Source organism: Salmo salar, chromosome ssa16, assembly GCF_905237065.1.
Source record: "Salmo salar chromosome ssa16, Ssal_v3.1, whole genome shotgun sequence".
Classification (NCBI taxonomy): Eukaryota; Metazoa; Chordata; class Actinopteri; order Salmoniformes; family Salmonidae; genus Salmo; species Salmo salar.
The window spans coordinates 31,736,435-31,759,579 of NC_059457.1; the positions used below are offsets into that span (position 1 = coordinate 31,736,435).

Consider the following 23,145-nt stretch of genomic DNA (forward strand, 5'->3'; position numbering starts at 1 on the left):
GGGGACAGCTTGACAGTTAACCTTGTTACAGAGCCAGAGAGGGGGGGACAGCTTGACAGTTAACCCTGTTACAGAGCCAGAGAGGGGGGAACAGCTTGACAGTTAACCTTGTTACAGAGCCAGAGAGGGGGGAACAGCTTGACAGTTAACCCTGTTACAGAGCCAGAGAGGGGGAAACAGCTTGACAGTTAACCCTGTTACAGAGCCAGAGAGGGGGGAACAGCTTGACAGTTACCCCTGTTACAGAGCCAGAGAGGGGGGAACAGCTTGACAGTTAACCCTGTTACAGAGCCAGAGAGGGGGTACAGCTTGACAGTTAACCCTGTTACAGAGCCAGAGAGGGGGGAACAGCTTGACAGTTAACCTTGTTACAGAGCCAGAGAGGGGGGAACAGCTTGACAGTTAATCCTGTTACAGAGCCAGAGAGGGGGGAACAGCTTGACAGTTAACCCTGTTACAGAGCCAGAGAGGGGGGAACAGCTTGACAGTTAATGCTGTTACAGAGCCAGAGAGGGGGGGGAACAGCTTGACAGTTAACCCTGTTACAGAGCCAGAGAGGGGGAACAGCTTGACAGTTAACCTTGTTACAGAGCCAGAGAGGGGGGAACAGCTTGACAGTTAACCCTGTTACAGAGCCAGAGAGGGGGGGACAGCTTGACAGTTAACCCTGTTACAGAGCCAGAGAGGGGGGAACAGCTTGACAGTTAACGTTGTTACAGAGCCAGAGAGGGGGGAACAGCTTGACAGTTAACCCTGTTACAGAGCCAGAGAGGGGGGAACAGCTTGACAGTTAACCCTGTTACAGAGCCAGAGAGGGGGGAACAGCTTGACAGTTAACCTTGTTACAGAGCCAGAGAGGGGGGAACAGCTTGACAGTTAACCCTGTTACAGAGCCAGAGAGGGGGGAACAGCTTGACAGTTAACCCTGTTACAGAGCCAGAGAGTGGGGAACAGCTTGACAGTTAACCTTGTTACAGAGCCAGAGAGGGGGGAACAGCTCACTGCTGCTGGTGGTGGTGGTTATTGAAGGGGGAAAATTAGTAGCAGATGAATCTCCCATCTTCAGCCCCAACATGAAGCAGGGTGTGGTGTTTGGGAGGGGCTCTGAATTATCTCACGGAGCCACACAAATGCACATTAGTTGGTTGCTAAGTTTAAAGTTTATGAACTTAATGTCATAAAGCTACTATAGTTACTCCATATTTAGTTAATGTAGTTTATACTCAAGTCTAGCTGAAGTGGACCTGGTAGTAATGTGTGTATGATGGGGGAGGGTAGGGAGGCATCAGCCCTCACTCCTGACTCTGATGAGGAGAGAGGCGACTGGGCGAAGGCGAGGGTGGAGGGAGGATGATGGACGAGCATTTCTGTGAGGAGCGCAGTGGTCCAGCTCGTTTTGCGGTGGGGGCTGTTGTTTCCATCTCCCTCAAACGGAAGCCGCTCCACTGGCAGATGACTTGTCAATGACATCATCAAAGTGAGCCCACTAATTGATTCCTGCTGCTCTGTCATGCCCATTGTTCACTGAGCCCTCCTCGTGTTCCTCTCATCTGATGTTGATTGTTTGATGTTTGTTAAAAAGAGGGGTTCTTTGTGTCCTTGGCTATGCCATGTCCTTTTGTTGAATGTTTTTTTTTACAGAAATGCTCCTCTTTTGACTGTCTGTTGGGACAGAACTGTCTCTGCTGGGGAAAGAGAAGCTTTGTTTTTCCCAGCACTAGTCAATCATACTCCTGCCTCTATTTTTGCCATAGGGTTTTCATTATAGCTCCCAGCTCAAATTTCCACTTCCTTTATCCCAGGCCTCAGATCAATGACCACTCCCACGCTTTATTGTGGGGTACAAATATACTGAATGTCACATGGCTTCCTGAAAATGTTAATCTTACAGTCAAATGAAACAGTGGAGCTCTGGTTGGGCTCCCGAGTGTCGCAGCGGTCTAAGGCACTGTATCTCAGTGCTAGAAGCATCACTACAGACCTGGTTTGATTCCAGGCTGTATCACAACCAGCAGTGATTGGGAGTCCCATAGTGCGGCGCACAATTGGCCCAGTGTCGTCCGGGTCAGGGCTTTGCCGGGGTAGGGCATCATTGTAAATAAGAATTTGTTCTCAACTGACTTTCCTAGTTATATAAAGGTTAAAAAAATATATAATAATAATAATAATACAAAATTACAAATACTACTTTCTAAGGATAAATATGACATTTAACTATGATTTACGGTTCTGCTACCATCAGTAGCAGTGTTAATTTCACAATGAAATGAGAGAGTGCGTTCACTCATAACTGGAGGAAGAGTCTTTCTGCACCAGGAAGTCGTTTTTTTCAACGCTTCTAAATTAGCTCATATTTTATTAACAATGTGAGACTGATAAAAACTGAGGGCTGTTAATGTGCAACAAACAGCCTCTCGTCCCATAAAGCAGCAAGCTGTTGGAGGCATCATCGGTCCATACAGACCCCATAAAGTCTTGAAACATCTATCTCTAAGTCTGAGGGTTAGCTAATAGCGTGAGTTACTAGACTTCTTGATTTTGTTTGTTTTCTTTATGCAGACATCACTCTTTTCTACCAGTCAGTGATGACATTGCAGATGGAGGTGTTTCAGTTGACCACTCTCACCCCATCCTCTCCTTCTCTCTCTCCTCCTGCCAATTAAAACATTTGAATTAATTTGTTTTCCCTTCACCTTGCCCTCCAGAGTAATAAACATTCCATGATGCTGTGGAATTACTCAACTGATTCTGATTCATGGGAGTTTGGAACATGGGGACTTGTTGTAAATGATTCTGATTGTTGTAAATGATTCTGATTCATGGGAGTTTGGAACATGGGGACTTGTTGTAAATGATTCTGATTGTTGTAAATGATTCTGATTCATGGGAGTTTGGAACATGGGGACTTGTTGTAAATCACCTAACAGGATGGTGATGTTGCATCTGAGCAGATCACTTATTCACCATTTCATGAAGGGATTAAATATGAATGACACTAAATTGTTCCTCTGTAAATGTAATGGATGGATAGCCCAGATGAGTAGGTGAAAGACTTCAGTGTCTGTGTTTGTACTGAAGTAAGTCTGAGACTCCCCGCCCTCCCTACATCCCACTGAGTGGGAGCAGTCAGACAGTGTTGTCTAGGAGGGAGGAGAGGGAAGCATCCTGCTTGGGGATTTGATTCTCCAGGACTGTCAGGACACAGGTGAGAAATACAGCGTGTATGTGCCGACTCCATTCCTGGTCACTATTCCAGGAACTATTTTCTCTCCCGGCCGCAGGGGGGGACAAGGGTGGTCACCTGGCCCGGAGGGCCGTCTCTCTGCCTCCAACCTGACTGTGATGGGTGCCTCAGTGGGAGGGGCCAAGGGCCCCCCTACAACACAGTATTTCCTGTACAGAGAGGGAAAATGGCAGATGTGAAACTGGACTTGGGTCCAAGTATAGCTAGAGTGCCTGAGAATTCAAGTCCCTTAAGATGCTCTTGGCAAGCCTGCCGACTCTTTATTTTGTCTGTCCTCACCTCTTCCCATGAAAACCGAGCCATCGCTTTCTTTTGAAATGATAATATTCTTCTTGTGTATTTCTAACTAGTATATTATTAATTTGTTCATTTATTGTTATAAATGTAGTTAATTGATTACTTTTAGATTATAACAATTCCATATTCAAAATATATGTTTATATTAGTGTCTGTGACTTCTCAGAGTCCTCTGGGGTTTTGTAGACTCAGCCATTTCTCCCCTGCAGCCTCTGCAGTATGTCCCAGCAGCCCCTGCAGTATGTCCCTGCTCTCCCATTCTCCTGTGGTTAGAAACTTCATCCAAATGCTGGATTTGCCTTTGCATGATATTTACTTAAGTTAAACAGCCATCTGTAAAAACAGAGAAATGGATATCCTTTGTATGGTGTTCATGTGAGAAATGATTTTACATAGTGTACATGGTGTCCCCAACTACCCTATTCCTTATTCCCAATAAAAGTAGAAATGGTAGAAGAAAAATATATATATTTCCATCAAGTGGCATCACAACCAATCTGATTTATAATCTGACTGACAAAGTGACACAGACCAAGTGTTTCTTATCATTAAGACTGGGTTGGTCTTTATTACATTTGATCGCTTTTTTAAATATAAACGATAAAGTAGAGCTATATCACTGGTTGGATTGGCAAGCTAGAAGCAATCAGAGACATTTGTATTACTTTTACAATCACATTGGGAAAATGCCCTAATAGAGGAAGCCTTACTGAATGAGTCAGTGTTACTGCATAACATAATCTGGTTTAGCAGGCCCAGTTATACTCTGATTAGGAACATATATCAGAGGACTAGTCTGTCTGTCTGTCTGTCTGTCTGTCTGTCTGTCTGTCTGTCTGTCTGTCTGTCTGTCTGTCTGTCTGTCTGTCTGTCTGTCTGTCTGTCTGTCTGTCTGTCTGTCTGTCTGTCTGTCTGTCTGTCTGTCTGTCTGTCTGTCTGTCTGTCTGTCTGTCTGTCTGTCTGTCTGTCTGTCTGTGTCTCGTCTATCTATCTTTGTTGTATGTATGTTTGTGAGTTCTGCGCTGGCATGGTGTCAGGTGAATGCAGGGCAGTTAGGGGCTATAACTGGGTTTGGGGTGGGGTCAGTTAGGGGGCTATAACTGGGTTTGGGGGGGTCAGTTAGGGGGCTATAACTGGGTTTGGGGGGGTCAGTTAGGGGGCTATAACCGGGGTGTCGTGACTCGGTGGTTAGGGGTAATTATAGGGCTTGGAGGGACAAGGGGCAGGAGAATGGGTGAGCGCACGGGGCACAACAAGTCTAGTACAGCCGTCTCTGTGGCAGGTGGTGTGGATGGAGGAACAGAGACTTGTCTCTGAGTGTGTGTCTGTGTCTGAGCATTTGTGTGGTAGGGTATATGTGTGGGTGTGGGTGGGTATATGTGTGGGTGTGGTTGGGTGTATGTGTGGGTGTGGTTGGGTATATGTGTGGGTGTGGTTGGGTATATGTGTGGGTGTGGTTGGGTATATGTGTGGTGTGGTTGGGTATAGGTGTGGGTGTGGGTGTGGTTGGGTATATGTGTGGGTGTGGTTGGGTATATGTGTGGGTGTGGTTGGGTATATGTGTGGGTGTGGTTGGGTATATGTGTGGGTGTGGTTGGGTATATGTGTGGGTGTGGTTGGGTATATGTGTGGGTGTGGTTGGGTGTATGTGTGGGTGTGGGTGGGTATATGTGTGGGTGTGGTTGGGTATATGTGTGGGTGTGGTTGGGTATATGTGTGGGTGTGGGTTGCTATATGTGTGGGTGTGGTTGGGTATATGTGTGGGTGTGGTTGGGTATATGTGTGGGTGTGGGTGGGTATATGTGTGGGTGTGGTTGGGTATATGTGTGGGTGTGGTTGGGTATATGTGTGGGTGTGGGTGGGTATATGTGCCTGAAACAATAGGGTAAATGTTAAACTTCAGCCGCCCTCTGATTACAGAGAGAAGCGTTCTCTAGCTCAACCTGCTTTCTCTATGTATGTCTCACCTACACCTGGTCACACCTGTTCTGTGTGTTTGTTTGTGTGTGTGCGATCTCAAGCATGTGTGTGTGCTCATAGATGTGGATATACTGGAAAAACAGCTCAGCCCTGACTAGGATTGCAGGATTGCACACACTGCTCCCGTAAGGGAATTGTGCTGACTCAACTCCCAGGAACTTCCTGCTTCTCCATATCTAGCTGAGCAGACGGAAGGGAACAGATAAAGATACTGGAATAGAGGGATGGAGGGAGAGGTGTAGAAAGAGGCTGGGGGTTGGGTAGCCAGGTTGAGAAGCAGCTATAGATCTGTTGTTCTAGACAATGATTGTCAGTCAGCACAGTCTAGTAGGGTCCCTCCCTCCCACGCCAGGAGTCCCCAGCCGGCCCCTCTGGGTCCTCGTCTGTAGGGGCAGGCTGACGGCTTGGGCCTGGAGGGGCCTTACTCACACACTCTTACACTGTACACATTCACACACCAGTTATCACAGGGGCAGAGGTGATGTCACTCACACTGTATAGTATGGCATTACAGCCTATATGAATGGGTTTTCTATTCTCTAGTTACCATCGCCAGTATTAGTGTGTGGGCGCTTCTACCTATTTAAGACCTTGCATCAGTGAGAGTTTAAGTTCATATAGTGGTTTGTGACTTTCCTGTTTTGCTCATTAATTAAGGCTGGCTGTGTGGGTGGGAGTTTACAGTATGTGGTGAGGAGGTGGTGGTGCCAAGGGGCAGGTGGCAGGGTACCAGAACTGGGCCCCAGTGTGTTTGTCACTTCCTGCCGGTTGCTGTCTTGCCCAGTGGGGGTGGCTGAGTCACCAGGGGGTCAGAGAGGCAGCTGTCACAGCCCAGCAAGGGGGCAAGGTGAGGGGGAAGGGGTGAGAGGGGTGCGGGGAGGCAGCTGGCATGGCTCCACAGACCTGGAGGCAAAAGGAGAGGAGAGAGTGAAGGGAACAGGGGCATCTGTCTATGTGTGATTGTGGATCGGAACCTGAAGAGTCAGAGCCCAGATGTAGCCCTGCTGCCCAAAGCACAGTATTGTGGGGTTGTGGTGGAGGCTCATGGGTGGATGGGGGTCAGAGGGTGTCGCGCCATGAGGCTAGAATCAGAACAGCCATGAAACAGCATGGTGACTGCCTGGAAATACACATTTACCACAGGGGGAACCACCTCATACTTACACTGAGACACAGAGAGAGAAAGAGGGATAGTCAGAGGGAGAGAGAAAGAGAGAGTCGGATAGAGACATAAAGAGAGAGAGAGAGAGAGCGAGAGAGAGAGAGAGAGAGAGAGTGAGAGAGAGCTCAAGCCCTGAGTGGGATCTGAGTCACTCCCACACACTCATGTTCACTGTGTGAATAATACACACACACACCCACACACGTCCCAGACACTCATTGATGTAGCATTCCTTCTGCTAATATCATAATTAGTACTGTGTTATATCAGTTGGTTGTTAGCGTTCACACATGTGTTCACACACACGCAGACAGACAGACAGACAGACACATTCACACATATTAACACCCACGAGGTGTGTGAGGACAATGGTCCTCTGTGTACGGGCTCTCTGCCCTCTGCCCCCTGCGGCTGGGACAGCAGCCCTGCTCTCCTCCTTTCTCTCAAGCTCTCTCTGTTTTTCTTCTACCCCGAGAGCATCCAGATCTGCTGACGAGCTTTTGGCACGTGTCTAAATGAGGAGCCCTGTGCCAACGTGCCTGGCTGCGTCACGCTCACTGCCAGCCACTGTGCCAAGGCTCTGCCAACACACCATAGGCACGGCCTGAAAGAGACAACTTCTCCTCCACTCTCCTCTGAGTATACCAGCGTCCTGTTGTCATCCAACATGATTGTTATTGACAAATTCAAAACAAGGCCTCAGAAATATGGGATTTTTTCCCCCCAGTCACACTGTCCTACTGTGTGATATTGAGTGATTGATCTCCAGTCCCTACATTCCTGCATCTGTTGCTTTCAATATCAAAGGCGTTCCCTAAGAGCATGATTGTTGTGCAACTGCTTTTATAAGCACATAGTCTCCCAGAGAGACTGAGGGTGGATGGGATGGGATGGCTCAGCCTCAGGCCAGTTGTGATTGGGCTGTAGACGGGAGGGAGGGGAGGAGTTGCCCAGTTGGAGTGGCGCTGACCTGGGATGGGGTCAGGGTCTCCCAGGGCTGGTCAGGCCTGGTCAGGGCTGGGACACCACACTTACCACAGAGCAGTATACAGTCCCACTCATTGTGTGCTTTTCTAATATGATATACTGTTGCTTCGACCACAGCAGAATGTTGATCAAATCCAAACTTAACTTTGGGACTTTACACTAGTATCCTGTGTCCTTCTTGCCTGTGGCTCCATCTATGGCATTTCTGTAGAGTCAAAGTTGAAATCGAAGTTTATTGGTCGCATACACAGTTTAGCAGATGTTATAGTGGGTGCAGTGAAATGCTCATGTTACTTAGCTCCTAACAATGCAGTAAAATGTCAAGCAAGTACACAAATAATAATAATACTTTTTTTTAACAGGTTAACTAAAATGCAATTCCTGGTCTTACATATAATCTTTTGTGTTTTAGAGGTCAGGGATGCTCCCTTCCACCCAGTGTTTTCGGCCATCTTTATGGAGGTACTTGGTCCACAGTTGGGTCTGTCTCACAAATCATGGCTGTGGTGGTTTCATCTCATTTCCTGTGTGGATGTGTGAACAGTTGACCTCTCAGGCCAGAGCCTGTGGGCCCGACCAGTGGTTGTGTGTTTGTGTTCCCATCTTTGTCCTCATGTCATGGTTTAGGACTCTTGGAGAAGGTGTTTAGTGTGTCTGGGTTAGCTGGGTCCGTCAGACTCCATAGTAGCATCACTGGATCCAGGTCAGCACACTCAATCACTGCCCTGTTTAGACATGGGTGTTTCATCAATTCAAATTCTTGGCCACTTTTATTCACAATGTACCTCTGTGGTATGTTATGTGCGCGTGTGTGTGTGTGTGTGTGTGTGTGTGTGTGTGTGTGTGTGTGTGTGTGTGTGTGTGTGTGTGTGTGGGTGGTGTGTGTGTGTGTGTGTGTGTGTGTGTGTGTGTGTGTGTGTGTGTGTGTGTGTCTGCATACACATGATCGTGTGTCAGTCACGGGGCTATGGGGGATGTGGGGGTTGACATTTATTTCTGCAGAGGAAGTTTGTGGTTAGACCGTTTCTGCGCTCCCGTTCACATTTTTCCTCTCCATGTAGCCGTGCTTTTTAAAAGCCATGCAGTTTCTTACAGATGTGGAAGTCATTTCAGCAGTGCTTGTGTAACAACTGGAGGAGTTTTTGTTCTGCATTGAGACGCTGCTGGGTCTGGGCTCCCCCGCCTCGCCCCAGTGCAGCATGAGAAGGTCTAGGCTTGGCCTTCTCGTAAATACAGCCGCTGTTCCAGGTTGTAAGGAAATAGCCTCTTAAGAAATGCAACAATGTGGGACTGGCCATGTATCTGACAGAAAACCAACAGAATCCACATCTAACACTGCGTGTGTTTGTGTTTTCATTTTCAAATGTATTCATGATCATTTGTTTCCTAGATAAAAATACAGCATTCCCCAGCTATAAAGCTGGAGCTGTGTTGCCCTCAATGTTTGTCTGACAGTGTCTACACTTTGGGCAAGGGTATATATTTATTGTCCGTCTGATTAAATCAGCATGAGAACATACCAGAGTTGCAGACATTCCTTTTTTCTTTGATAGGTTCTTCTGTCCTGCACTTGATAACTTGGATGTACGTATTTTTCTCTTTTTTTCTAGATATATGTACAAACACACACACACACACACACACACACACACACACACACACGCACAAACACACAAACACATGCACACAAACACACACGCATACAGTGCATTCGGAAAGTGCTCAGACCCCTTGACATTTTTCACATTTTGTTACGTTAAATTCTAAAATAGATAAAGTAATTTTTCCCCTCATCAATCTACACACAATACCCCATAATGACAAAGCAAAAACTGGTTTTTAGAAATGTTATGTGAAATATCACATTTACATAACTATTCAGACACTTTACTGAGTGCTTTGTTGAAGCAGCAATTACAGCCTCGAGTCTTCTTGGGTATGACGCTACAAGTTTGGCACACCTGTATTTGGGGAGTTTCTCCCATTCTTGTCTGCAGATCCTCTCAAGCTCTGTCAGGTTGGATGGGGAGCGTTGCTGCACAGCTATTTTCAGGTCTCTCCAGAGATGTTCGATCAGGTTCAAGTCCGGGCTCTGGCTGGGCCACTCAAGGCCATTCAGAGACTTGTCCCAAAGCCAGTCCTGCATTGTCTTGGCTGTGTGCTTCAAATCAAATGAAATAAAATGTTATTGGTCACATACAGATATTTAGCAGATGTTATTGCGGGTGTAGTGAAATGCTTGTGGTCCTAGCTCTGACAGTGACTGTGTGCTTAGGGTCGTTGTCCTGTTAGAAGGTGACCCTTCGCCCCAGTCTGAGTTAACTGAGCGCTCTGCAGCAGGTTTTCATCAAGGATCTCTCTGTACTTTGCTCCATTCATCTTTCCCTCGATCCTGACTAGTCTTCCGGTCCCTACCGCTGAAAAACATCCTCACAGCACGATGCTTCCACCACCATGCTTCACCGTAGGGATGGTGCCAGGTTTCCTCCACACGTGACCCTTGGCATTCAGGCAAAATAGTTCAATCTTGGTTTCATCAGATCAGAAAATTTTGTTTCTCATGGTCTGAGAGTCTTTAGGTGTCTTTTGGAAAACTCCAAGCAGGCTGTCATGTGCCTTTTACTGAGGAGTGGCTTCTGTCTAGCCACTCTACCATAAAGGCCTAATTGGTGGAGTGCTGCAGAGATGGTTGTCATTCTGGAAGTTTCTCCAATCTCCACAGAGGAACTCTGGAGCTCTGTCAGAGTGATCATCGGGTTCTTGGTCACCTCCCTGACCAAGGCCCTTCTCTCCCGATTGCTCATGAACCATGATGCCTCTGAGCGCAATTTCGAGTCTCATAGCAAATGGTCTAAATACTTATGTAAAAAAGGTATTTCTGTTTTTTATAAAAATGTCTGAAAATCTGTTTTCACTTTGTCATTATGGGGTATTGTATGTAGATTGATGAGGGAAAAAATATTTAATCAATTTTAGAATAAGGCTGTAACGTAACAAAATGTGTAAAAAGTCAAGGGGTTTGAATACTTTCTGAATGCACTGTACATACACACACACGGTCTTGTACAACTAACCTTGTGGGGACACACAATTCAGTCCCTAACCATAAACCTATCCCTATCCCTAACCCTAACCTTAACCTTAAAACTAACCTTAGCTCCTAAACCTAATTCTAACCCTAATGCCAATTCTAACCTTAACCCTAAACCCCCTATAAATAGCGTTTGACCTTGTGGGGACTAACAAAATGTCCCCAGTTGGTCAAATTTCTGTTCGTTTACTATTGTTGTGGGGACTTCTGGTCCCCACAAGTGTAGTTAAACACATCCACACACACGCGCACACACATCCTTAATGTCTCTGAGATAGATACTGCAGATGAGGGAAACTCCCCACTCTCCAGGGTGTGTGTAATAGGATGAATTGATAATTGATCACTTCCACATTGCCTGAGGATATGACATCTGCCTCGAGTCTGTCTCCTCTGCTCTGCTCTGTAGGGAACTGCCTCGTGGGAAACAGGATGTCACACTGGGTGGCACATGTCTGTCTTCTACTTCCTGCTCTTTATACTGTGGGTGTGGTTGATTGGCGAAGAACATATAGCCTATACAGCATCTAGCCTTAACAGAGTCATGGCGTCTTAAGTATGAAAGTGCATTGTTATATTTTCTATTATGAAGGCCCCGTTATGATTACTCTGGCGTGCTTTGGTTAGTCAGCCCCACCACTCTCTCTCTTCTCAGACATACTGCCTTGAGTGTGACTTAATGTATCTCACTAAGTCTGCATATCTACCATGTCTCTCACTACTCCTCTGTGTGTACGCATAAGGACCCCGGGACCAACATGTTCAGACCTCTCTGTCTCAGCTTTGTCTTATTCTCTGTGTGTCTCAGCTTGTTACTCATATATGCCTTTGTGTCGAAAATCTACCCATGTTATTTGTTCATGAGCACATTCATTTGTGCTTCTTGTTTGTAGTGGTCTTGTGTAACTTTATTATTACAGAGTCTGGGTAGTCTTGACTATAAACACATACTGTACATAACGTCCCGAGCCAAGGGAAAATACACCTGTGAGCTGCGCTGGAGGGGAATATATGGAGCACTTATTCAAAGCCTTTTATTCACTTCACTGCACGTATTCAAAGCATTTTTCAAAGACAGAGACTGAGAGGAGCAGATGCATCTAAATGAGGGCCTGGTCCCCTAGGGCATTTATGAGCAAATAGTGTCTCAAAGAGAAGATCAGGATTGTTTTGGCTGTAGGAATCAAAAGCTTCCCATGAATTGAATCCCAGTATTAACCCCCACCCTCTCTCTCTCGCCCTCTTTCTTTCAGGAACTCAAACACACACACCCACACACTCACACAAACACACACACACTCCCCCACCCACACTCCCCCACCCATCTTCACAAACACACTGATCCTCTGTGTGTTATCCCTTAAACCAGTCCCACCCTACAGACCCTCTCTCTGAGCAGCAGCAGGCAGCAAGCAGCCTTCCACCAAACGTGTTGAACCACACTGCCTGTGTCTATCTTACTCTGTATTGTAGCTATTTTTATTTATCTTTCCCGTGTCGCCATCCTCCCCTTTAAGTCTATGGCCATTATCTCTATGATAAGAAGGTACAGTAGATGAACTATAACCTTACCCAACCAATAAACCCCTATGTACCTCTGGACCCCGCCCCCCTCCCTGTGTTTCACTCCCTGCAGTCAAACTCAATTATCTCTCCAGGACACCAGTGACCACTCAACAGGCCATAAACCACGTCAACCCCACCTCCCTTCAACCAGACTCAATCTGCCCCACTCCTCACTCTCCTTTCTCTAAGTTGCATGGTCTGGCTCCACATAAAACCCAATAGGGTTAGTGTGAGACAGTAGGTCAGGGTTGGAGAGTTCCGTTCACACACATCAAATAACAAATCATATATGTATACATATAGTTATAACATATTTTCTCTGATATCACTAAGCCTTCTTAAACCCAGTGCCCTGTTAGTTGTGAGGGCGGATGGGTTGAGCTGCTCCGGTGTATACAGAATATATGTCTGTATGTATACAGTATATATCACCTCAAATTAACCTGGGGGAAAGAGGGGTAGGATTTGAGTATAGCTGCTTTTCTCATGTCTGCATTGTTGGGATCCCCCCAATATAAACTGTGTGTTTAGCCTGATGGAGTTCTGAATGTTCCTTCTGGAAGGACCTGAGACAGGCTGTTTAAACGTGTTATTGATGGCTAAAAGGCCTGTATTGGTGGGGGGAAGCTCTGTTTAAGTTGGCCGGTGGGGGACAAAAAAGGTGGAGAGATCCAAAATGATAAAAATATATGTAACCAGACATTCATCTGTTTATTTTAAACTCACTGCCCCATGGTATATGGATTCTCAGAACCACTTATGGTGCATATTTAAGTCCTTGCATTTCATCTCATGCATAACCATGTGCCTGTGCTGTGGTGCAGATTTCACATTAGTTCACATTAATGCATGTAGCCTATATGTCTTTGTCAAACACTGTGTTATAGTGTGGTGAAGTTTAGTGTAGTGTAGTGCAGTGCAGTGCAGTGTAGTGTAGTGTAGTGTAGTGTAGTGCAGTGCAGTGTAGTGTAGTGCAGTGTAGTGTAGTGCAGTGTAGTGCAGTGTAGTGTAGTGTAGTGTAGTGTAGTGTAGTGTAGTGTAGTGTAGTGTAGTGTAGTGCGTATTAGGTGCAGCTTGTGTACTAGATCTATTCAGTTGATAGTGAAAAGATAGAATATTTGCTTTGGTAAATTTAAACCTGTGTAAATCGATTGATTCAGTGCTTTCAGAGGCAGTTGGAATGGGCTTAGTTTTCTCTTTATCCCTGGTGGAAAGTGGAAATGTGAATACTTTTTGCAATGGAACCCTAGTAAAGGACCTGAGGTGTGGGGTGTGGAGAGAGAGATGAGGGAGGAGAGTTAGTTGCCAGGGAGGAAGACGTATTGTTTGGTTGGAGAGTCGGGATAGATGTCAGAGTGGTGTGATGACAGAGAGTCGGGATAGATGTCAGAGTGGTGTGATGACAGAGAGTCGGGATAGATGTCAGAGTGGTGTGATGACAGAGAGTCGGGATAGATGTCAGAGTGGTGTGATGACAGAGAGTCGGGATAGATGTCAGAGTGGTGTGATGACAGAGAGTCGGGATAGATGTCAGAGTGGTGTGATGACAGAGAGTCGGGATAGATGTCAGAGTGGTGTGATGACAGAGAGTCGGGATAGATGTCAGAGTGGTGGGATGACAGAGAGTCGGGATAGATGTCAGAGTGGTGTGATGACAGAGAGTCGGGATAGATGTCAGAGTGGTGTGATGACAGAGAGTCGGGATAGATGTCAGAGTGGTGTGATGACAGAGAGTCGGGATAGATGTCAGAGTGGTGTGATGACAGAGAGTCGGGATAGATGTCAGAGTGGTGTGATGACAGAGAGTCGGGATAGATGTCAGAGTGGTGTGATGACAGAGAGTCGGGATAGATGTCAGAGTGGTGGGATGACAGAGAGTCGGGATAGATGTCAGAGTGGTGTGATGACAGAGAGTCGGGATAGATGTCAGAGTGGTGTGATGACAGAGAGTCGGGATAGATGTCAGAGTGGTGTGATGACAGAGAGTCGGGATAGATGTCAGAGTGGTGTGATGACAGAGAGTCGGGATAGATGTCAGAGTGGTGTGATGACAGAGAGTTGGAAGAATGAAAGGGGAGAGAGGATATGGTTCTAGGTGCTGACTCACCTGACAACTGGGAACTTGGCTGTTCTGTGAAATCAATAAGTTGTTCATTGTGCAGACAGTATTTGGCCTCTCAGACAGTATGTTTGTGAGTGTGTGTGTTTATGGCTAGGATTGGTGTTTGGGTTTCAGAGTGATTAGGTTTACGTGTGTGTATGTGTCTGAAAGAGGGTATACGTGTTTATAGCCAAAGCCCCGTCCCCTCTCTCTTCCTCCTTCCCTATACTCCCAGCTACAGAAATAAACATCACCCACAGACTGACAGACTGCACGCTTTTGTCTGGAACTGAATTCCAAAGCCTCAGGGATGTGCTATTTCTATGGCCCTGAGCCAAACAGACAACCATATACTATACCCCTTTCTCTGTCTCACACTGCCATGGAGTCCTGTACATGCTCTTTCCCCCTCTGTCTGTCTGTCTGTCTGTCTGTCTGTCTGTCTGTCTGTCTGTCTGTCTGTCTGTCTGTCTGTCTGTCTGTCTGTCTGTCTGTCTGTCTGTCTGTCTGTCTGTCTGTCTGTCTGTCTGTCTGTCTGTCTGTCTGTCTGTCTGTCTGTCTGTCTGTCTGTCTGTCTGTCTCTCTCTCGTCTATCTATCTTTGTTGTATTTTTTTAGTCTCTCTTAATCCTGCTTTTGTTTGGTTCTTCACTCTTTGGGGCAGTCTCTCTCTCAGGTCTCTCTCTCTCTCTCTCTGTCTCTCTCTCTCTCTCTCACACTGCCATGGAGTCCTGTACATGCTCTCTCCTCCTCTCTCTTGCTGTCTCTCTCTCTCTCTCTTTCTCGCTCTCTTTCTCTCTCTTTCTCTCATGTCTCATATGGATATAAACATACTTAGCGATAGGGCATTAATGTATATACACACACTAATTTGTATAAATAAAGTCAGGATTTACTGATCTCTCATAGGAGAGCCTTGGTTTGCTGTCTCTCTGTCTCTCTCCATCCTACAGCAGCCTTGATAAATAAACAGCAACATGGCAGGAAGAAAACATCTCAGTGAGCTAGGCTGGGCCTTGGCTGGGCCCGAGGTGAGACAGGAAGAGAGAAAAAGTGGAATGTTAGTGTATGTATGCCTGTACGTGGGACTAGAGAACCATTTCCTTGTTTAGATTCGAGAGGATCTTCAATGGGCCTTTCTTTCTGTTTGCTCAGAATGGGTTGCATGTGTTTTACAATTCAAACCCCCTATTGTACAAGCCACTCTGACGCAATTGAGGTTTTCTCTTTTATTCCAATCAGCACCCCTCCCATCCCTCTTACCCCTCCCCTAAGTCTTAGACGGAATGGGAGAAGACAGAGACAGAAGTGTCTCTAGTGAACTGAGTGACCCTTTCCTCTATTTTGATATTTGAGAAAAACATACCACTTTTATCTGAGTGGTTGAAAAATGTACCCAGATCTGTGCATTCATTTGGTAGTATATGTTTTCCTAGATGTTTGAGCCAGAGCGTTGTTGTGTCTGTGTGGTCTGTCTGCAGGTGTACCTGAAGGCCCCTATGATCCTGAATGGAGTGTGTGTGATCTGGAAGGGCTGGATAGACATGCTGCGCCTGGATGGGATGGGATGTCTGGAGTTCGATGAGGAGAGAGCACAGGTACTGTAGCACATCATTCATCACACCCCTGGTCCCCAAGCACCACCAATACAATACATACAAATAGATATAACAATTAGCTACAATATATACACATTTACATACAGTACACCTCTAGAGGGACTACTTTTAAATTGCTTAACTAGAACTACACTGAACATGTTATGCCGCTGCCCCTACATATACAACCAAAACAACCACTCACTGGTCCAAACAAACTGTGTCTCTCCCCCTCTGTGTGTGTTCAGCATGAGGATGCCCTGGCGCAGGCAGCCTTTGAGGATGCACGTAGGAGGACCCGGGACTTTGAGGACAGGGACCGCTCGCACAGAGAGGACCTGGAGGTGAGAGAGACTGGACAGACTGGGGATGCGGTGGGCTAGGGGTTTGACAGATTCTGAATGTCCCCGTGGTCACATGATTAGTGCTAAGGAAAAATGGTGATGTTGGAAGGATGTGATTGTTTGTGTCCCCTGTGTGCTATATGTAGAAAGATTGTTACCATGAGAACCCTTGCCAATTTCCCCTAAGGCTGTACCATGACAGTTGTGTGAATAACCCGGTTTGTTTTAGATATTCAACTCTCTAACACAAATCTTGAACTTATTGTGTGTTTGTCTGAGTTATCGTGTGTGTGTGTGTGTGTGTGTGTGTGTGTGTGTGTGTGTGTGTGTGTGTGTGTGTGTGTGTGTGTGTGTGTGTGTGTGTGTGTGTGTGTGTGTGTGTGTGTGTGTGTGTGTGCGTGCGTGCGTGCGTGCGTGTGCGTGTGTATTTTATTCAAAAGTATTTGTTATGGTATCTACAGTAGGTTTAGTGCATGAAGAGTCTATTCATAATAAGAACAGAAAGAAACGTATTCATTTCTTCTCAGATTGATCCTAAATGCACCCCCCTAAGATGAAAACCAAATTGTGTTTTTTTAGGACCCTGTGGCATCAAAAATCTGGGACTGATGGCATTCAAGGACTAGGGTCTGTCTTCTTTGCTTTTCAATATCACTCTGTCATGCACTAAACCCTGTGTGTGGTGTGTGTGTGTTGGATGTGTGTGTTTTTACGTGCGTAGTGAGGTGTCTGTGTGTTTGTGAATCAACACGAGAGCATGTGCATGTATGTGAACAATTTAAAGTATCTGAGTCTGCCTGTTTTAGTGCCTGCATGTGAAGAAATAGAGAGAGTGAACGAGTGAGTGAAGAGAGAGAGAAAGAAAGTTACATGTCAACAGTATTTGTTGAGTTAACACACTGTGTAATGAATGCTTAGTGATAATGTGGGTTCCTTCTCTCTCATTCCCCAAAATCTCATGGTCAGTCATATGAATATGGTTTCTGGATTTTTTAAATGCATTTTCTGATTTTCTGATAGTATGATGTGTGCAGGCCAGGAAATCCTACCAGGGTATAATCTGGAAGACAGACCCCCCACACACACTCTCCCCCCACTGCCTAATGGAGAACAGACCTCCTCACACACACACACACACACACACACACACACACACACACACACACACACACACACACACACCACCCACCCTCACCCTGCTGCCGGAGGAGTCCGCTGCAAGGCCTGCTGGGACATATCTGCCACAGCTTGGCAGCACATGATTCTGAAGAGAGGGAGAGCGAGGGAGAGAGGGAGGGAGGGAGGGAGCATCTGAAGGAGGGCTTTCATGTTCACGTCTAGTATTTCCTCCCTCAGTAACATACCCTCAAGCTCCCTCAGGAAGAATGGACTCCTTTCTTCTGAAAATCAATAAGCCATGGAGGTATTATTGGTCAAAGAAAAAGGAAAATGGACGTGTCTGACATGGAGCCTGGAGGAGATAGTCTCAAACAGGATTGTGTGGAAGGTGTGCATGTAGTCAATGTATGACACATCTTCCAACTAAACCCTTTCCATGCCTTTCATTCTCAAATACGGACTGTGGTGGAAAAATGAAACCCCATAATCATTTTCTTCACATGTTTTTTTCCATCCAAGTTATGTTGAAATAGCAGAAAGTCGTCTCCTGAACTGCTCTGATTCACAATTTTCTAATTGGACTATAGCATTTAGCAAATTCTCAAATTGTTGAATCCCCCTGCTCTGGTGTCCTCTCAAGGAGGGAGGAAGCTGATATTGTTGGGTTTATTTTAGATAAAAGATAATATTTGCATTTGGACAGCACAGGACCATGTTTTTATGTGATGTGGGCGCCTGGCTCTAAAGGACATTCAACCATTACATTTCTGTGGTCTGAACTTGTGATCCTATACTCAGTCCACCATAACTCAATAAAGGCCAGCAGCACAATGACAGTATGCCATAAAGTGGGAGCTAGGAGGCCTCTAAAGGGTTTAGAAACCTGTCATTTAGTTCCAAAATCACAGCTCTTCTCTAGCAAGGTTGTCAGTGTCAGCTTTGAGTATGTGTGTCTAAGTAAAGCATATATGGGTAATTCCCACGTTGTGTGGCCTTTGCGTGTTTTGTTCATGTTCTTTGTTCAGGTTTTGTGTTTTTCTTGGTGTCTGTGTGTGTGCATGTGTGTAGGAGCGATACAGGACAGGACAGTGATGGCCATCTAGATGATTGATGAAGATGAGATGGATGAAGAATAAATAGTACATGTTATATTATTATGTATTGAGTCCATGTTTCAGATCATTGTAAAAATAGTGTGACCCTTCCTGATTGTTTTAGTTGTTGTTTGGTTTTGGAGGTTGGTCCAGTTCACATTACATTGTGTGTGGTATGAGAAAGCCTTTTTTCACCAACCATTACCCAACTCTAACTGGTGTGTTTTGGCTGAAAGGGGGAACCTTTATATAGACGTTCTTTCCTTTAACTCAAGGACGCTTCAAATATTTATTTTCCTTCATTTTTTAACTAAGGGAGCAGCGCACATGTGTATGCGTGTGCGTGCGTGCGTGCGTGTGTGTGTGTGTTGTTGTTGCTTTCGAAATCACTCTCCAACAACCTAGTAACACTGTGATTGGCCAGTTCATAAAATCTTCAGAAATTCACAATATTGCAGTAATAAATAACTACGATATAATATATATCATTAATTGTTTTGAAGACACTATTTACATGTATGATTCTGAAGAGGAAGAATGTCTCATTTAGGATTAGAGTAGTAGACTGAACCAGACCAGGTTTAAAAGAAGCTATTATGGTGAGTCATTTGGATGACGACTACATGCCATTTCAGCTCAGAGACTTGTACCAGCGTCTGCTTTCTCCCTCTGTCCGTCTGCCTGTCTGTCTGTCTTACATATATCTATGTTGGGAGAGATTTAGAAGTAGACGCATAAACATATGTATCTGTGACAGGCAGACAAGTCATTTTTTATTTTTAAAGCGTGTAATGTTGATGACTCCCCCCCTTAGCCTCAGCAGGAAACTCTCTGGTGCCCTCTGCTGAATGTACTGCACCCATCTGAGGCCACTTTCAATACGTTACACACACACACACACACACACACACACACACACACACACACACACACACACACACACACACACACACACACACACACACACACACACACACACACACACACACACACACACACACACACACACACACACTCATTATGGTATTTTTGGCTGTATCAAATCTGTTCTCTCTTTCTCCCCCCTCCGACACAGCCCAGGCGACAGCAGGACCCCAGCCCTGGCACCAACATGGGTAACAACGCTGATGATCACAAGATGCGCTAGAGGCCAGCGAGACACAGGGAGTGGGTCAGGGTGATCTGTCCATCATACTATGCCAGTCTCACACCCTGTCACCAAGCTGTTAACTGGAGAGACCAAAGTCCACATTGCTGGGGATTTGGGGGTGGGGTGGGATTCCTTTTAGTTTTAAAGTGTGGGTTAAGGGGATCGACCCAAACCTCGTTGTCTTCTGCGGGGTTTTGCACTATGTGATACATTCAGTTTAGTCCCCACTTCGCCTTCTGTATGCATGGAGCGCCTATCTATGTTTTCTTTTGTCCCCCTATGCAAAATATTTTGGAGGCACTTTCATTTACAATGCTTTATAAATAGGAAATTACTGGGTGATTATTAAATGCAACATATTTGTTCTTAAATAATAACTTATTTTCTAAATTGATATACTGTATTTCTAATGAATCCAAATGTCTGTTTCCATCTCTCTTATTATTTCCCAGAAAGTTTGTTTTCAAGGAGCACCTGAGGAGCACTGAGCATAAATGAATTTTTGTTTTTCAAGTTTTGATGATTATTTATTGAGTATCAACTTCCATCAGGTAGTTTGGAAGTAGGCCTACCATCAAGTACAAATAGTTACCATTCAATCACCTATTTATTTTGTATTTATAAAGGACTGTAAACGATTGCCTAAAAGCTATCTCTTATTCTATTGTAGCACTATTTTAATGAAATTGTATTTGTTATTATTTTATTCATGTTTTGTTTGAAAGTCATGATGTTTACTTTTTGTATTTCTTTTCTCTATATACATACTGTATTTGTCAGTCTTTCTGCTTTCATATGGGATGTTAGTAGAATATATAAAGTTGTGTTCTAGAAAAGTTACTTTTACAAAGAGGCACTTTCTGTCTTCCTGTCTCCTCTTTAATGTTATTGTAACAGTCTTTGAACATGAGACTAGCAGCACAGAGCACACAATGAGGTCAGTGCTGAGCTCGCTCTCTGTAAATTGAGGCAAATAGTCTTTCTCCTCTGCATTGTTTTTTATTTTTATTATTCTCTTTATTTCACGTTTCATCTAGATCAGGGTTTATAACGTCTAAGCAGTAAATTTCTCCCAGAAAATAATGCACAGCAACATTGTCTCACTAACATACCCAACAGTTTTGTTTCGTATGTTTCAGGTTATCTGAATATCCTTGAGTTTGATCAATTATTTAGCTGTTGTCAGTGTTTCTTTCTCTTCCCCTAGCGGAATAGTTATAATGGTTTATTCATATAAAGTTGTCGGTCACACTTTATTTGGATAGTCGCGTATAGATGATATACAGATGGTCATACGTTCAACAAGCTATCTGATGATAAGCAACTGCTTGCTAAAGTTATGGTTAAAATTAGGGTTAGGTTTAGAATTTAAAATAAGGGTTAGGGTTAAGGTTTGGGCTAGGGTTGGGGTTAGTGGATAGTTAGTTGAAATGTTGTTTACAGTTATTGAACATCTACGGACCATCTACGAACCATCTACTTGGGACTACCCAAATAAAGTGTTACCAAGTTGTTTGTACTGAAGATAAGAGAGAGCAAAATCTTTAAAAGAGATAGAAGGCTTGCAATCCAACGCTGTTTCAACCAGTCATGAAATATTGGGATGAAATAGGTAAAGAGTCAGTGAGGAGATAAAATAAGTAAGATAAATCACAGAAATACAGGTGTGTATGTTATTCAGTTTGAACAGTGATGGATTGTACAGTCTGAGGCTCAATATTTGAAATGAAAGGAGAAAGCCAAGGTCAAGTCTAGCAGCAGTAATGTACTAATAATGTAATGTGGTTTTCCACCAATCATTTGTAATGCATCAGCTCAGTATTTTATTCAAAGTTCCTTTGCTTTAATTTGAATAAAGAGGAAAGGTGGAGGAAGTAGCCAATGTTTTGTAAAGGGATGAACGGTAGACAGCAAGTTGTAAGATGTGGATGTGCAGGTCAGAAATAATGGGGTTTAGGTGGACAGTGGGAGAGGCAGGAGTTTGTCACACTTTGCTAGGGAATCAAGTTCTAATTTCATACTGCATGTGATTGTATTTCCTTGGATTATGGTCTTAGGTTTTTATCCTAAATACTTTCATATCACATACTTGCATAATGTTTCACATCCCACTAATGATGCAGTTCTTTTGCATTTCTAGCTCATTAAAACATTGTGTATGGTCTTAGCCTGTTGCTTTAGTGTATCAAATCAAATTTATTTATAAAGCCCTTCTTACATCAGCTGATATCTCAAAGTGCTGTACAGAAACCCAGCCTAAAACCCCAAACAGCAAGCAATGCAGGTGTAGAAGCACGGTGTGTCACCTCAAGTTAGCATACCAATGTAGGTAGCAGGAACTAACAGGTTTGTGCTACCTTCCACAGTGATGTTTATGCAATGTGTACAGTATTTCACAATTTTCTGAGAGCTCTATTTCAAATGGTTTGTTTGATAACTACTCCAGTGTATAGGGTACCCGATCAAAGTGTCAGTGCTCTTGAATAGAATTACAAAATGTATTGGACACTCAGAAACTAACTGGCCTACCTCCAGCTACAACCAAAAACAAATAGAAATATTGGGTATTTATTACTTCACGATTTTCTGAACCTTTATTTCATTGAAATGTTGGTTAGATAGTACGATATGTTTGCATGAGGTCAGGAATGTCCAAAAAACACTGCAGTTATGACAAATCCCAGCCTGGATTTCCAATATAATTCATCTTTCCCTTCATGTGTAGGCCTACTCCCCAGAGTCTCAGTTAGCTGTAACCCTGTCTGAGCTTCACCCTTCACTTAATGCTGGCATTAAGGCAAGTTACACACCAGAGACTATTTCCTAGTTTGCTCACATTTTTTTTAAATAAATTGTTTATTTTCTTATTTGTTTTAAGTTATTGATACAGGTTGACCGTTGTTGTGTTCAGGTTATGCTATGAAGAACTGTGTATTTCTGTGTTTAATGGCCTACCTTTTAAGATTTTACTGAAGAATTTAGTTTTCTTTCTTTCTGTTTTATGGTTTAGCTTGTTTAGCTTGTTTTGTTAAGGGGAAATTTAAATCTGAAGTGTTGAATTTGACGTGTTTCATAATAAACTTGTAACAAACCTTTTACTAGGTCTTGTGCTTTTTTTAAGAATCACCATTGCCAGAAACAGTCATTTATTACTGACTTTATGACTGTCTATAATTTAAAGGCTGTCTGCCTCTCTTTGAGGTTCTTTTGTCCTATGAATAATTACTATGGTCAACAAGTTGCTAGTCTCAGGTCTAGCCAGGTCTATGTGTGCTCTGAATTTGAATGCAGATAATCTTTCAAGTATGGCATTGTTCAGTCACAAGACTCTGAAGTTTGTAAACACGTGAGATGGTAAACAGAACTCATCACATGAGTCAGTCACTCATAACAGGCAACCTTACAACCATGAA

General features: G+C 44.3%; 1 protein-coding gene across 6 annotated transcripts in view; it reads left to right on the forward strand.

Annotated features, from left to right (window-relative positions):
- The window catches only part of LOC106573726 (core-binding factor subunit beta), a 39,032-nt gene extending 16,202 nt beyond the window's left edge, over window positions 1–22,830 (forward strand). For 3 of the 6 annotated variants that reach the window (XM_014149038.2, XM_014149039.2, XM_014149037.2), the window contains 3 exons: window positions 15,909–16,025; window positions 16,274–16,369; window positions 19,658–22,830. In XM_014149038.2, coding sequence (XP_014004513.1) covers window positions 15,909–16,025; window positions 16,274–16,369; window positions 19,658–19,729 — 285 coding nt within the window. In that variant the 3' untranslated portion in view covers window positions 19,730–22,830. Of the gene's footprint in view, window positions 1–15,908; window positions 16,026–16,273; window positions 16,370–16,948; window positions 16,997–19,657 lie in introns of all 6 variants that reach the window. The other 3 variants (XM_014149041.2, XM_045697166.1, XM_045697165.1) reach the window with 3 other exon arrangements.
- The last annotated feature ends 315 nt before the right edge of the window (window positions 22,831–23,145 follow it).